Source organism: Anarrhichthys ocellatus, unplaced genomic scaffold (assembly GCF_004355925.1).
Source record: "Anarrhichthys ocellatus isolate YVR2014 unplaced genomic scaffold, GSC_Weel_1.0 scaffold58, whole genome shotgun sequence".
Lineage (NCBI taxonomy): Eukaryota > Metazoa > Chordata > Actinopteri > Perciformes > Anarhichadidae > Anarrhichthys > Anarrhichthys ocellatus.
The window spans coordinates 176,200-192,060 of NW_022280088.1; the positions used below are offsets into that span (position 1 = coordinate 176,200).

The window sequence follows — 15,861 nt, forward strand, 5'->3', positions numbered from 1 at the left end:
TAAGCCAATCACATACTAATGTACTGCATACTCAATATCAAATTTATCTATTTATATATATATATACACACACTAAGTATGTAGTAATATATAATATACTGTAGAAAACATATTTAATACTACAATATTGAATAATTTTAATTTTCCTTATGATAATACAGGGAAATATTAAATGCAGTACATATCGATTGAGTATGCAGTACATTAGTATGTGATTGGCTTATCACAAAAAGCATGATTTCTATGCTTTTATGATTATGTGCTCGATTAAAACGCATTTTAGACTTTTCTTTTGTCTGATATGACCACATCAAGTGGCAAAAACACGTTGTGACAAAGACCCTCTCCATTGCAGGCATTTGTGGACTGTTTGAGACAATAAGAGACTCACACACTGAGAGTTGAATGTTTATTATACAGTTCTGATATGGTCTCAGGAGTAATTATTGAAGGTCGGGCCTGTAGACACAAACATATTAGTGGTTTAGTTATCTTTAAATAAAATGATTGAATATATTAATAGTGCTGTCAAAATAACCTGCATGTTCAACGCACTCACCTCTGCTGTGTCTCCTCTCCAGGGTGTTCGTCCTAAAAGAGTCCCCAGGGTACAAGAGCACCATTTTATAGTTCCGGGAAGGTACCATGTGGTAATTACTAGAGGGGTTGTAGGCAAATTGAATCCTCTATTTGCGCCGAATATGATCGCTATCGTGATGTCTTACCACAATAGAGATCATATAGATAATTGACCTGAGAATGTTAGGCCTCTATTTTAATGTATGTGTTGTAGAGTAAGGGGCAGCGTCACCTATCTTACAGTGATGTGGAGGTCCTCGTTAGTGGCAGACTATATAAGGCTGCCATAATTACATCTAGTGCTGTCGCTGCCAGGACCACATGCTGCCCGTGGTCCCTGAAAGAGTTATGCCATGTATTTGTTTGTTTTTGTCAGTGAAATAAACACCTGGTTGGTTTACACGTACTCTCTGTGTCCGTCCTCCTGCTTGTGAAGTCCGGCCGCTGCGTGCCAGCCTAACACATGTTCAAAAAAGTATAAATTCACACATTCAAGAAAGACACACTTATAGATGCAAGTCTGGTTGGAAGGGTTGGAAGATCTTATCAAAATGTTGGTGGCATTATAGCTGCATGACATTGCCTTGGGCTATCCCTACTTTGTTCATTAACAAAGGGACTTTATTAACCATATTCTGCTGAACCTCACTGGATTGAGCAGGAATAGTCTTTCTATAGACAAAGGAACTGAATATGTGCTGTCATGAATAAAATATTATATTCAGAAACGGATAAAGAAAACCTCTGACTATTTGATAAATAAGAAACACATTTAGTAACACACCATCCTTACATGTCTGGTAATGTTTTCTCATCCAGTGAGGAAGTCTAACCTCTAACTTTTTGTTGAAAAAGAAAATATGCTTATGATAATCTCTTTCTGTTGCAGTTTCAACCTTTCTTCATTGCTGTGGGCTGCCTTGTGGATTTCTACTTTGTCACTTTTTTTCTTTCCATCATTAATGTCTTATTGTGTTTGCATGTGCTTGTGTGTGTGTGTGTGTGTGTGTGTGTGTGTATTCCAGAGTGGACCAGATCCTCGGGAGAGGCCAGATACCTTTGGATAAGAAGATTCGAGAAAAGCTGCTGTCTGATGGAGATATTTTAGAGGACATGAGCATGTTGGGTCGAGTCTGTAAGGTGGAGCGGCAGGTCTGTGTTCTGCTTGTTTTATTTTCTAATAATGTATTAAATAACGACAAGCAGTATGCATTTACTCTACGCGTTTTTGGCACAGACCCATTTCTCCCATTGAAGGGCAGTAGCCAGTCACTGATTGTCACAGTAGTTACAGAGGCCTACGAAATGTATTGTGAAGTTATGTATCACAATATTACTTTGCTAAATACTGCACTGATATATTCTTTGTAAATTTGAAATACGTTTTAGCTTGCAAATTACATATCTCGTTGCCCATTGTGTGATTCCCAGAAAATGATTTGATGGGGATTAAAAGGGTAAAGCAGCGGCTGTTGTTTCACAAGAAACAGCATGTAATCTGCCTAAAACCTAAAAAGGTCACTTTTTAGGTTTGGCATAACCCCACGGGTGGCATAACCCCACCCGTTATGCCACCAAAATAGTTTGAAAAGGTTATAATCACATATAAAAGTCCCTGGTTACTCATCTCCCATCCTCCCTTTCTCTCCTCACAGGTCCAGTCGATTGAGTCAAAGCTCGACTCCCTGCTCGACATCTATCGTCAGGCTTTGCGCAAAGGATCGTCTTCAGCCCTCACACTCTCCTCTCTGCCCCTGTTTGAGTTGGAGCAAACCTCTGACTACCACTCCTCTGTCTTCGGCAAGGACCTGTCCAGCTCCACCCAGGCCAGCAGCAGCGGAGCACTCCCCCCTGGTAGCAACTCCCACCTCTCCCAGAGAGGTCTCCATCTTATCCTGGCGCCTCCCAACGAGCTAAACCTCAATCTCAATGCCTCGTCATCCGCGGGCCTCGCATCCTCCTCTTTCAGCCCGTCACCGCTGCCTCAACATCATCACCACCATCGTCATGCTCATCATCTCCACCATCGTCATACCCAGGCTCAGGCCACCACACCTGAAAGTGGCACTGATGAGGCAGTGGGGAGCTCTCCACCCATCCTCACCCCAAATATCGTCAGTGGTCGGGGTGGAGGAGTTGGAGATGGAGGGTTTCCTCTTCTGGCGAGACTTCCTCCACCACCCCCTCCCAGCCGGAGTGGGGGCCCAAGCAACCTGCCATGTGCGACCTCCACAGAGGTGTCCCCTTACATGGAGGACTTTTGTGGAAGTTTAGGAATGCAGATGGAGGACAGCAGTTTTGGGAAGGACCTTGGGTTGGGGCCTGGCAGACTGGACCAGAAGCTGCAGAGCACCAGCAGGCTTAATACTAAGGAAGAAGGCTCCTGGAGGAGACATATGAGCCTGGAGCTGCAGCCCCTGGTGTCGCCAGCCCTGGGCTGCTGCTCTGGTCCCAGCCAGATGGACTGCTTGGGCAAGTCGATGTCAGTGCAGGACCTGATGCAGTCAGCCCCAGGGACTGTCCAGGATGCCCACCACAGTCACAGCCGCTCATCACCAAGCCCCAGTACAAGCAGCGACTCCCCCATTGGCTTCCGCAGCTGTAGCCAAGACCCTGGGGGAGGTGGTGGTATTGGAAGGAGTGGTGGAGGAGGATGGGGTGAGGAGGACCTCTTTATCAGCGACAGGGACCTAGAGGCGCAGGGATTTGACTTCCTGTCACTGGGGACTACTGAGGCCCACACCTACTCATCGGAGCTCCTGAAGACTGACAGCAGAGTAGGGGCAGGGTCCCAAGGCTCTAACCGTAGCCTGGCCAGCGGTCACACATCCTCGCCTTCTGCTGGCAACACCGATTTGCTGGACATGCCGCACGTGCGGCTAAAATAAACTTGCCTACTTGTTCAGAAGGCACGCAAATCTCACCTGACAGAGACTGTTTTTTGTCCTTTTTGGAGGGGGGGATTATAACAGTGGGAACTTTTTTGTTTATTTTCATGTCGATCCATTTGATAAGAATCACAGTATTTTCATACAGGCGGATCATATGGCATATCATTGCATGAGTTACTCTTAGTTTTAGAGTGTTATTTACAAATCTGAGATAAAAGATGAGGACTTGTATAATGGGAACACAGGCCCCCAAAACCTGAGAATTTGCTATTAGACAAAGCCAACTAAACTTCCTGAAAGACGGTTGGTTAATATGTGAACTTGAGACGGAGCATCAGCATTGCATGTTTTTATTCAAAGATACTGAGATTAGCAAGAAACAGTTTATACTTAAAGTAGGAAGGCATGGACATCAAACACTTTCAGAACACAACTCACATATTTTGTAAGTAATGGAAATAAATGGGACTTCATTCCTAAATGTGACCGTTCAACATCCAATTCCTGCCTCTCCAAACACATGATAGGCTTCCATATTGAAGGTAATGTTACCTTGTCATTGCCAAACTTTAGATTCTCGGTTATTATCACTATTTCTATAATATTCAGTCTATTTTAGAATTTTTTTTTAATCCTCAAATCGTATGAATTACTATCCTCAACCAATGACTTTGGTTGCCCACAATCTTTTCAAAAATACCACACACACCGACCCAGTGTACATGCAAATTTAGCTTGTATACTACAGCTCTTGTATTTTTGCTGACAATTTCTGAATACGGGCAATACAGTTTTACATTTGAAGTATTCTTTCTACAGTTTCAGGTTGGCAATAATGTTTGTACAGTAAATCAGTGAGACTCCTGAAATTTGCTCGAGTTGTGTAATTTGTCACAGTGAACATCAGGTCATTTTAGCAGTAAAAGAATCATTGTGTGGTTATGTGGTTTAAAATACAAAAAACAAAGTCAATGTTATATAAATTACTTGAAACAAGCCAGTTTGAAAAGTCTGTAAACCTAATACATTAGACACAATACATCCACCTGTCTGATGAAGGACAGGTCCTTTCATTTTTTTCTAGTTATACTCTGAATTGTTGGGTATCTTATTTTGAAACTCTTGGACAACCACAACTTGTTACTGAGGAGTACAGCAGGAAAGACCAGACAGAAAAGAGAATTGTTGGTGTTGCTGTAAATGCCAAATATTTGGATGCTTCACTGTCACTTCTGCCAACTGTCTGCTGTAGTATGAGGTGCCCCATGTTCAAAGCACATACATGTATACAGCTATATGCGCACACAGCCAACTGTAACTTTGTATTAGTGCTGGGCGGTATACCGGTTTGAATTTCCCTTACAATATCATATTTTCATATACCGCCAAACGAGAAGAGCCGTGGATGTGATGCTGCTAGCTAGTAGCATAACTGTTAACAGCTGCGAGGAGGAGCTGTGTTTGTTTACTGGTTATACAAAGAAATCAGACGGAGCCACTGTTGTTGCCAGTGGTGCAGTAGTTAGCAACAACCGTCAACTCGGCACACAACGTGCTGAAAGAATAAGAGTGCGATTTGAGGCTTTCAGTAGGGCCAGTGAAGCCAAAGGGTCAGACGTCGCTTGAAAAGGCAGTTGCCTGAAGCACTACAGGAAAAGCAAGCGGTGGAGCGAACATTACGAACACTATTTCAATCAACCTGCTACAGACAGTGAAGAAAGACGGGATCAATGATTATCACACTGGATTCGATGTATGTTTTGTCGGGGCAAATACTTCAGCCAAACTGTTATCCCAACATTATACCAACCACACGACCTACAGTCGCCACAACAGTTTATGGTGTTTATCCAACTATCTTAAAACATTTTGGTGTTTACAATGTTGCAGTTTGCACAATAAGAATAGTATACATTCTGCAACCGTTTCATGCATTCTGATTTCTTCATATATTGTATAATTTTGTGGGGCCAAGCAAATTCTATGATAATTAAAGCCTTCAGTATATACATTTTTTATATATTCTATTTACTCCCGACTGTAGAACAAGCCTGCATACACCTATAAAAAGGCCCAGTCATGCCAAAAAAAAACCAGTGATACTACCAGAATCTTAAAAAATACTGTGATACAGGTTTTTGGTCACACCGCCCATCACTGTCTTGGGTACAGTTCAGAGAAACCAGGAGCAGTTGTTGCTTATTCTCTTATCAATTATGCACCAGCCAGTTGGTTTTCCAGCTGATGACAGCCATGGATTGAAACACATCTTGAATGTCATTTCTTGGTTCGTAATATCAGTTTGATGTTTTGTCAGAATATAAGCAAAGCACTTTGTTTTGGTTCAGAAACGGATACACTGAAAGAAATGTTAACTGTGTATTGCATTTGGCTTTTTGCCACCCTGTTTTTACATGAAATGAAGATATATTATTTAATTCATGGTCAATGTTTGCTTTTTTCACACTGTGGGATTATTCATAATGTGGGATTATTTTTGCTTTCTTGAAGTGTATTTGCTGCAGAATGTATTCCTGTTGCATGGTACAGAATCAGGTGAATAATTATAGCACCACAAGTGGCAGGTAAATACTACCAATAAAGCATCCAAAGCCTCAGTGGTCAATAATCAACTTTAGCTAGCAGTACCTCAACAAAGACCCATATCCAGAAACGGAGTATATGTGAAGGAGGCTTGGGGTCAGTTTGCTTTGTGGATTTTACTTTCTTTCAGATATTTACATTCATTTTGCATGAAGAGGTTGTCGTATACAAATCTATAACTGAGAACGAATGCCGTGTCATTAAGACAAATCACTATGTATGGTTCAACTTGATTGCATCAGAAGTAAAAGGACCTCAAAATGTGCAGTACATGCAGTATAATATATCGGTGCCTTGCTTTTGTGGTACATATTCATCTCCATATCTACAATTTCCAGAAAAGTGCATTAGGTTCCTCTGAACAGAAACGGTTGTCTTCATTTTCTCTCTTTGTAAATGTTACTGACTTAAGGAATTTTACGTTGTCATTTTTTTTGTTATTCCAAGATCATTTTGCTACAGGACATAAAACATGTTAACATTCTGTCTCATGTCTTTTAATTTATTTAAATTATGTGCACATATTTACACACTCATAATAATCTCAGTTGGATTTATGAAGCCTGTAATGTAATGGAAATGCAAGTGAACTTTGAGTCTCATTCATCAATAAAGGAAATTCTATGAGGAGTTTGTCGTTTGCTTTCTCATCATTCACTGAAAGAGTGAGGTTCCACAGGCTTACCAATGATACCAGCGACAAAGACATTCTGTTTAAACATCTTTACTTTTATGAACAAGTGCTTACAAATAACAGTGGTTAAAGTGCATGAGATAAACTGCAACAGAGCTACTGCAAGGGACATTAAGATGCCAGGTATCAGACAGTTTCTGAAGCTTGTTTCTTTAAGAATATGCAAGAAGCCAATCTAACTCTGGCTAGTAGGCATATCTCTTTAAAAGCTAGAACGCAGAGCATTACTTCACTGGCAGAAGAACATCTATGCCTTATAACTGGTGCTTAGCACTGATCAACGAGCAGCCTAACTTCAACTACAACAGCACACAACCAGAGAGATGTAATGAAAATATGTTATATTCTGCCACAAAGTGAGTGAGACAACATATATAACTAGTAAAGTGTTAATCACTAACGGTTTGGTAGTTATTTTTTTCCTCCTCCTGCTTTTGCGATGCATTCTGATAACAGACCACATGCTGACTATTGTGTGCAGAAGGTGCAGGGTGCTTGTGTGTCTACGGCCACGGTGAGCCCGAAACAACATTCATTTGACCTGCGCGGACTTGGTGATCTTACCGCTGCTGGTGGCTTTCTTCTCCACGCTTTTAATCAGTCCACTAAATGGCGGTGATGCACCTCTAAGCTGCTCTGCCGGCCATCAACAAACACGAAAGAGAAGTGATGTTAACTAAAATTAGGAAAATGGGAACAACATAAAGAGCATTAACAAGCATTCCAGAGTGTGGAGGTAAATGAAATGAATAAAGTTAGTGAAAATGATCGAGAAGTGGCACAGTAACAGACAAGTTCCAGAAGATGGCAGCAGTGAATGCCGGCTATCGTAAAACACCAACGAAGAAGAGTATCCAAGATGGTGATATTTGCGTGGCATCATCAAAGGTAGCAGGAGAGAGACTGTGGGAGAGCGAAAGGTACATGTTGCACTGTTTTCTTGGTATGTTTGGGTCTGTCAATGATTAGTGATCGCACACTGGATTCAATGTAGCGACTTGCTTCCTGCTCCGCGCATATTATTTTGCGTTATCTTGGATGCGCAATGCTAGGCCGCTGCTGTGCTAAACTAGCCCCGTATGCTTGGTTGTTGTTTGTTGGTATAAACCTCGGACATAGCCCGTTAGCGTTGAGTTTTCTTTGTCGATCTCGTGTTAACGTGATCGACATAGTTGGACGTGTGTCACATGTTTAAATGAATGATGTAACGTTACGATGCGTTCAATGCAGTTGTTTACGTTTTGATTACATTAGCACGTGCTGTTGATAACTGGAAATACTATTCATATGCAATTTACGCACAAAAATAAAAACTTAAATAACTGTTAAAGCTCGACTATAAACAGACTCCGAAAAAAACGATTATGGCATCTCCTTCGTGCATAAATATGTGGAAAGCAGCTGTCACAGTGTATCTTCTACAGATGTAAATACGTTATTTACCAGACAGTCAGAGAGAGAAAGAGGATCTGTTTGGGCAACAGTAAAACTAACAATAAAGGTAAACTCTGCGTGGGCCTTGAAGGGTGAGGTTAATTTATTGTCAATGTACAACGCAGGGTTGCGCAACAAAATTAAGTCCCCAGTCCCATTTCTGCTGATATATATATATATATATATATATATATATATATATATATATGAATGAGATGGAGGATGAGTCCTACAGCCTGAGAAGAGAAGCTGCAGTATGGCAGCTACTGCTTGCCAGATTTCTGTATTACTTGCTGCTACTATCCATCCTCTCCTGGTGCACCATGGTCTCCCATTGCTTTTGTGTGCGCTGATGACAAACCCCAGGTTAGATCATTGACAAAAATGCAGGCGATTTCTTTGCAAGTGCGGAACATCCTGTTTTGTTGCAAACAATTTTCCAAAGCTGAGTCAAAGTTGTTCAAGTAAAATCAGACTGTGTCTTAAGAAATGCAAAGTTTGCTAACTCTTGATTTGTAAAGTTAGAAAAAAATGTTTTTGTTGCTATGTAACAAACTCATCATGGCTGAAAAAGGTGACAAACAAAGTTGTGGCTACCTGCTCATTTGGTTAAGGACAGCCGGAATTATCTCACACACAAAACAATCTCAAATGTGCTTAGGAGTTTTCCTCCTGCTCCAATTATAAATGTACGTTTTTATCGAAACATACCACAGATGATCTGTCAAAGCAGAGCATGGGAAAGTGGCAGCTTTTTACATTTCCCCTTCACACTTATCCTGGTCATCGTGGCATTTTGTGAGTTCTGAAAAACAAAAACATATTTAAGTTTCGATTATTGAATGCAGTATTTGGGTTAGAAAATGCTGGCTGTAAAACTAGGGCGTACCATGCCCCACCCGCCTCTGAACATGCCATCTACATATGACACAACCTCTTGTGTGTCATGTTGAAGAGGGTGGAGAGTTACAGTGCTGCTGTTCCACTGGCAGTCTAGTCAGAGTAGAGATTATACATGTTGGTCTGAGGATGGTGCTTGAGGAAAGGTCATAGATCATCAACATTGAGAGGATTCATCCACTGAGGAGCATGAAGTTGTTCACCTTTTTTTTGGTAACCCACCATTTAGATTTAAAGATGTATTGCTTTGGTGTAAAGTGAAATGGACAACTGATGCAGCCGCACATGGGCCCTGCCTGATGAAACTATTGAATGAACTCTTGCCTTTATATTTCCTTTATAGTTCTGTGTATAATTTATGTTGAGTTTATTAAGACTTTGGACTAGAGCTGTGGTGATTAGTCACTGTAACGGATTACAAAAATATGTTGCTTTGCATAATGTGCATCAGCATTAGTAGTGGTAGCTATGAAATGCAATGATTAAATTAATCTATGTCACAGCATCCTTTTGAATTTGAGGTTCAGTATTTTATTTTTTTTAAGATGACGGAATAAAATATTGAAAAATGAATGACAAGTTTTGATATTTATTTTGGGGAATTAAAAAAAAAAATCTTAAAAATGTATAATCAAATAATCAAAAAACTATTTGTTTGGTTAGTCGATTCAGTGCAGCCCTACTTTGGACCAGATTAAGTAAGACTGTCTACTGATATTAAGACTGTGGACCACTAGACTAGAATTCTACATACAAACATACAATACTAAGTGGTTTCATAGAAGCCATATTTAGTTTTTCATGCGCCCAAGTCTAAATATGTCATGTGGTTGGACAGAGATGAGTTTTTAAGGAAATACACAATGCCTATGCATTTGACCTTTTGAACAATGATTCTGACCTTGACACCATGCCTGTTAATCTTATACAAAATGTTATGTCTTTCAAATATCAGATTAGCTAAATGTTAAAAGTTGTGGCAATAAAACATGTAATCTTCTCCGAGCAATCTGCTGTGCTCTCACCGTCTTTCTGCCACAGTGCTTCTTTTTCTTTTCTTATGGCACTCAGCATCCAAAATATAGCATTACCGCCACCTTCAGGTTTTATTCTCCCTCAGTATCCATTCTTTTTAAAAGTCCATCCTTCCTTAAAATACGAAATAACCTCTTCCTCCCTCGAGCACTGTCTCCTCACTCTAATGTACTTTTACCGTCGTCCTCTACTTGCCTTATTTTCCGTAGTTGTCATTTCTTGCCTTTCCGGTGTAACGTAAATTTCCCGTATGATATAAGGATATGCATAACTGTCTCAGCCTCAACATTAAACGAAGCTAACATCCCTACTTTGACATCATATTTATGTTTGCATTATCTGCTTTCTTTTCGCAGATTCATCTCGCAACACACGATTCTCTTCCTGGTTCCAGTTGGCTCCCTTTCCCCCCCGATTGTTATATTTATTATTGATTACTGATTAATTACCGAGCCATATAATCATCACCAAGAACACTTTGGATTGCATTCGAGATCTGAATAAGCAGGTATGGCTCTACTATGGCAACTTCCAGCTGCACTGTAGGAAATCACGCTGCATTTTCTCGCCTCTTTGCATTTTAATCAGAGAGCCCCATTCACATAATCCAGACACAATGTGATGCAGAAAAAAACGAATCGATTCAGTCCTTAGTATGACAAACGGGATCGGGCTTATGTGAGGAATGACAGTATATTTGTATCACTTTAGCTAAAATATATCATCTTCCACCACTTGATTCAGTCTAGAGTGCATCTTGTTGGCCGTCATTTCATTGTGTTTAGTGCACATCTGGTCATGTATTTATGCCGCTTCTGCATAAATGAAAACAATATTGAGCTGTTGGCTCTGCCCAACATTGGTACATTTAATGCGAGTAACTCAGGGATTTATTTAGCAGTGTTTTCTAGTTAAAGCAGGCCACCTCAACACACATCATGAAGAATGTATACATGTATGAAATCATTATTTTATTAGGCATTTATTGCCTCTATTGGACAGCTGATTGTAGAGAAAGTTAAGGAAATGAGTAGAGAGAGACGGGGAACAATCTACAACAAAGGGTCCCTGGCTGGACTCCAACCAGGGACCTTGAAGTGCATGGTTTGATGCTTGAGCCTCAAAAAAACTATACCCTCCGATTCAAGTCATTTAATATAGAGTATCTGCCGATACCGAGTACCAATCCGATACTCCAATACAGCTGCTCAGTTCACACTTCAAGTACATTAAAGCTATCAAAATCACTCCAATGTACATGCATGACCATTGAATAGCTCTGCATTGCATTAAGAAAAACGTTGCATCCAAGCAGTTCCTCAGTATTTTTTTGTTTTCTTTTACAAAATAAATAATCCTCTCTGTAGTTTGTTTGGCCTCGTCACCGTCTCTCCCTTTTCAAAAGTGTCCTTGTTTTTGTTTTTTTTTGCAGTGGAAATGAGTGCACATAAATTGGGTGAATAACAAATAAACAGCCTCATCATTTTGCTGTTGTCAGTGGCGTGTGGTGTTTCGCCCCGGCTCGTATACATGGAGCACAGGGAAGTGGAGGTGAGACTCGCAGCAGAGAGTTAAAGAGTAGACCACTGCTGCACTCCATGGTTGACGTTTATAAAAGTTTTGCGAGTAAAAACACTTATGCAACAGTTGACGTAAAACGAAGGATTGGATTGGGCTCAATATAGCCGATACCCATCAGTCTGCGATAGAATTGGTACAGCCCCACTAGCTGTTCTTGCTGTTGTAGTGGGTGTTCCTGCTCTGACCAGTCCGTCTTTTTTTTAATGATTTCAGAACTGGAACGTGCCGACAGGAGGAAAAGCATTGGGAGGACATTGACTTTCACCAATAAGCCGGTGAAATGAGTTCTTCAGAAGAGGTGAGATCAAATAGAAATGAACATGATCCAGTATTTAGTCATCACCACAGACTAAAGCCCAGCTGCCACGTCTGCCATCATGCCGCTGCACCAATTAAATCAGCATAACAACATTCATGTCATACTCTGCTGCTCTCAGTTTCTCTATTTAACAGAGACATGCAATATTTATACTCTTCCATTCTTTCAGTGTTGAGAAACTGTTAACAAAACTAAACACTTCCTACTGGTTCAGTGGTGTAGGAAGCTTCCCAAGCAAACATATTCTTTTCTTTTTCTTAAGTAAAGCTTAGTCTAGTGGTGTCTTCAGCCACTCTGTCAGCAGCAAACTGCAGGTCTGTTGCATCTTGTCTCATCATGTAACATTTCTACATGATGAGACAAGCAGGAGTGTTGTAGTATAAAGTTATGATATCTATCACTGATTTGCACAATGCAGACAGAGTAAGTAGGAAATAACAGTCACTTCCTACTTGCACATCTGCTGCTGAGTTTCTCTTTTAACAACAACAACTCCTCAAACAAGGTCTAAACAAATGTTATGAGGAAAAAAGCAAAGACACACACCATAGCAGTGGGCGGTGGTATTGCATTACTTCATTGTTTTCCAGCCAGCATAAAAAGACCAAGAAGGAAAGTGACCACAACAAACATGTCAGAGAAGAGCATCAAGCACTATTCATCAATGCTGAGCGTTGCCAGTAAGAAAGGATTAAGATCCGACAAGAGGGTCAGCCGACGGAAAAAGAAAGAGCAGCTAAACAAGTTTAAGTGATTTACTAAATGGATTTCTACTCTAATCAACAAATTATATCACAAACATATGCAAGCATTTAAAATAAAAAAAGAAGCCCCTTTACATCTTCATCTCCCTTCTCTGATCACCTGCCTCGCCTCCTCTGCCATCTAATTTAGGACATGAAGAAACATGTCTTTTAATAAAGGCACGGTTCTCTCGCCAATCAGTGAAATACGGTATTTATCTGACAACTTACAATCCATCGTTCATGTGACTCCAATAGTACGTAGTATTTTATCAAGTCCTCCGCTCTGACTTTTATTTCTCTTTTTTTTTTCTCAGGTGAAACAGACGGACACAGGCAGCAGCAGACCCCATCAGTGTCACAAGTGTGGGAAATCTTTCAGTCGGATTTGCAGTCTAAGGAGACATGAACTCACTCACACTGCGGAGACACTGTACGACTGTGAACAATGTGGTAGCAGTTTCAGCCAACTTAATGCCTACAATACACACTTGCAGACGCACACTGAAGAAGCAACATACTGCTGTGAACAGTGCGAGAGGCATTTCAGCGACCACAGTTCATATAGAAAACACCTGCGCGACCACACTGGACCATACCAGTGTGACCAATGTGAAAAGACGTTTAGTTACTTCAGTATTTACAAGATACACATGCGTGTCCACACTAAAGAAAAGCCATACTGCTGTGACCAGTGTCCAAAAAGTTTTAGTTTTTTAAGTTCATACAAGCGACACCAGCTCAGCCACAGCGGAGAGAAGCCGTACCAGTGTGACTTCTGTGGAAAGAGTTTCACGCAGTCGGGGCATTTCAGTCTGCACCTGCGTAACCACACTGGAGAGAAACCCTACGAGTGTGACCAATGTGAAAAGAGTTTCAGTGACCTTAGTAGTTACAAGATACACCTGCGTGTTCACTCAGGAGAGAAACCATACTGCTGTAACCAGTGTGGGAGGAGTTTCTCTCAGTTGGGCAACTACAAATCACATTTGCGTATCCACACCGGAGAAAAACCATTCCGCTGTGAACTGTGCGAGAAAAGCTTCTCCATTTCAAAAACGTATAAACAACATGTGCGCACGCACACTGGAGAGAAGCCATACAAGTGTAAAGAATGTGGGAAAGGTTTTGGTCGTCTAAGTAACTACATGCGTCACCTCCGTATTCACACTGGAGAGCAACCTTACAGCTGTGACCAGTGCGGGAAGTCTTTCAATAGCTCGTATAGTTACAGCCGACACTTGCGCGTGCACACCGGAGAGAAACCATACTGGTGTTCACAGTGCAAGAGACTGTTCACTCGATCCCAGTCCTTGAAGAAACACCGCTGTATTGCAATAGATGACGACTATTTAGACGAGAGAATAGATAAGAGTTCGACTGTGTGTAACAAAGAAGCACAACTGAGTTGCTCACCAACAGAACCAGCAAACGACAGCCAACAAAAAACAACAAAATAAACTAGTGTGTTCATGGTAGTTAGGGGACGTGTCAAGTGCAACAGTGGGGCTTTGTTTGTGTTCGTAATAGTTTTTAGACAACCGGAGCTTTATCGCACAGAGGAATAAGATACCAGGCTTTGGACGGACGGACGGACATACACACCACTTGTTAGAAGGACACATTAATTGTTGGTTTTGGTCTTTTCGTGGGATTTTTCTTCTAGTAATATAGAATATATCACCAGACCTATAATTAAACCTCTTCTCTGACTGATCGAAAGGAGCTGGACAAACACGCTTTATGTGTGTGGCATCTTTCCTACAAGAAATTCATCCCAAAGAGCTGTGAAATAAAAAAGTGAGCTTTTTAAGAAACCTAAAAAAAAATTATGACTTTATCAAAGACATAGTGAAAGACACTGTTACAAAGTGAGTTGAATCATGTTATCTTGTTTGAGCTTTGTGAAAAGCTTTTTATTTTAATATTTTGTTACCATTTTCTGTGTTTAAGTTTAACACTAGCTTGCTAATCGTCACACAGCTCATGTTAACATTTGTTAGCAGAACGTGAGACTAATATTGATCACTCAAAGAAACTGTGATTACTTTAGGGAAGACATCAAGGCCAACATTTTGATATTTAGGAATCTGGAGGTCCGGTCACAGAGAGAACCTGACGCTCCAAAGTCAGTCATCGAGATCCTATTGACTCAGTGAAACAACTCTCAGCATCACAGAGGAACAAAGACCCGTCCGCTGTGATCAGAGTCAAACCGGAGGAATATGACTTTGCTTTAATTCAAAGTTTATTTTCAATTAAAAAGAATATAATGAGCATGTTATGAAACTTAAATGTGGTAAAGGATATGTATGAATTATTATTAGTTGAGGTATGAATAATTAGTAGTTGAGTTATTGTATAATTCTCTTAAGATTAAAGGCTATATATGTCTTACTTTGGCTCCATCTGGTGGTAGTATCAAGTATGGCCGATTGGTTTGTCCAATTAAAAAAAAAACATGCTTCTAGGCTTTACCCTAATCATGTAGAAAGAAATGTATCCGCCTAGCTGTCTGCTGTCAACAGCCGCCGCCACAATTTATCAGTGATCTGAAGTCTGCTTGAGTTACTCACAGCATTGAAAAACATACATGCATGTCAGACCTCACTGGGCTGAGTATCATTGTCCATTCCAGTTTCAACTGTTGACAGCAAGGTCTTTAAATCATATATCCTGCAGTGTTTCATGTCCAACCTACTGCAAGTGTGATTTAAAAAAAAAAAAAAAAAAACACTAACGAATGTGCACAGGGCTCTGTATGAATGTAGTGGTCTTAACAAAGATTGCAGTTCATTTCACAGCTGGAGACCGTTGTGTGGACTGTGGTGAGACAGATTCACAGCTTGACTGCTGTCCATCAGAGCGATACTTGTCAAGTGGTCAATTACCTGAAACTAACAATTAAAACAGTTCAATATGAATGACTGTTTTGTATATTGTGTATATTACAATGTGTAGTATTAGTCTGTGATACCATGGAGGATAAAAAATGTAAGTCACTAATAAATGGAATATATTAATACTTGCTGAAATAAATGTTTTAATGAGTGAAGTCTGAAATAAAAGGTTTCAATTGAA

At 40.5% G+C, this 15,861-nt stretch overlaps 2 protein-coding genes across 6 annotated transcripts in view; both read left to right on the forward strand.

The window, feature by feature from the left end:
- Positions 1-4,595, forward strand: part of kcnq5b (potassium voltage-gated channel, KQT-like subfamily, member 5b) — a 110,353-nt gene extending 105,758 nt beyond the window's left edge. For all 4 annotated transcript variants that reach the window (XM_031871395.1, XM_031871392.1, XM_031871393.1 and 1 more), the window contains 2 exons: positions 1,605-1,731; positions 2,235-4,595. In XM_031871395.1, the coding sequence (XP_031727255.1) occupies positions 1,605-1,731; positions 2,235-3,467 (1,360 nt within the window). In that variant the 3' untranslated portion in view covers positions 3,468-4,595. The remainder of the gene's footprint in view (positions 1-1,604; positions 1,732-2,234) is intronic.
- Positions 4,596-7,609: 3,014 nt separating this feature from the next.
- Positions 7,610-15,861, forward strand: LOC116396740 (zinc finger protein 239-like). Of its 2 annotated transcripts, none has more exons than XM_031871538.1 (4): positions 7,610-7,688; positions 10,494-10,645; positions 11,570-12,016; positions 13,098-15,861. In XM_031871538.1, exons 3-4 carry the CDS (start codon positions 11,999-12,001, stop codon positions 14,238-14,240), a joined length of 1,161 nt encoding a protein of 386 aa, XP_031727398.1. In that variant the 5' UTR covers positions 7,610-7,688; positions 10,494-10,645; positions 11,570-11,998; the 3' UTR covers positions 14,241-15,861. The 2 variants fall into 2 exon arrangements, with proteins under 2 accessions (XP_031727398.1, XP_031727397.1); XM_031871537.1 differs by having other exon boundaries at positions 11,932-12,016.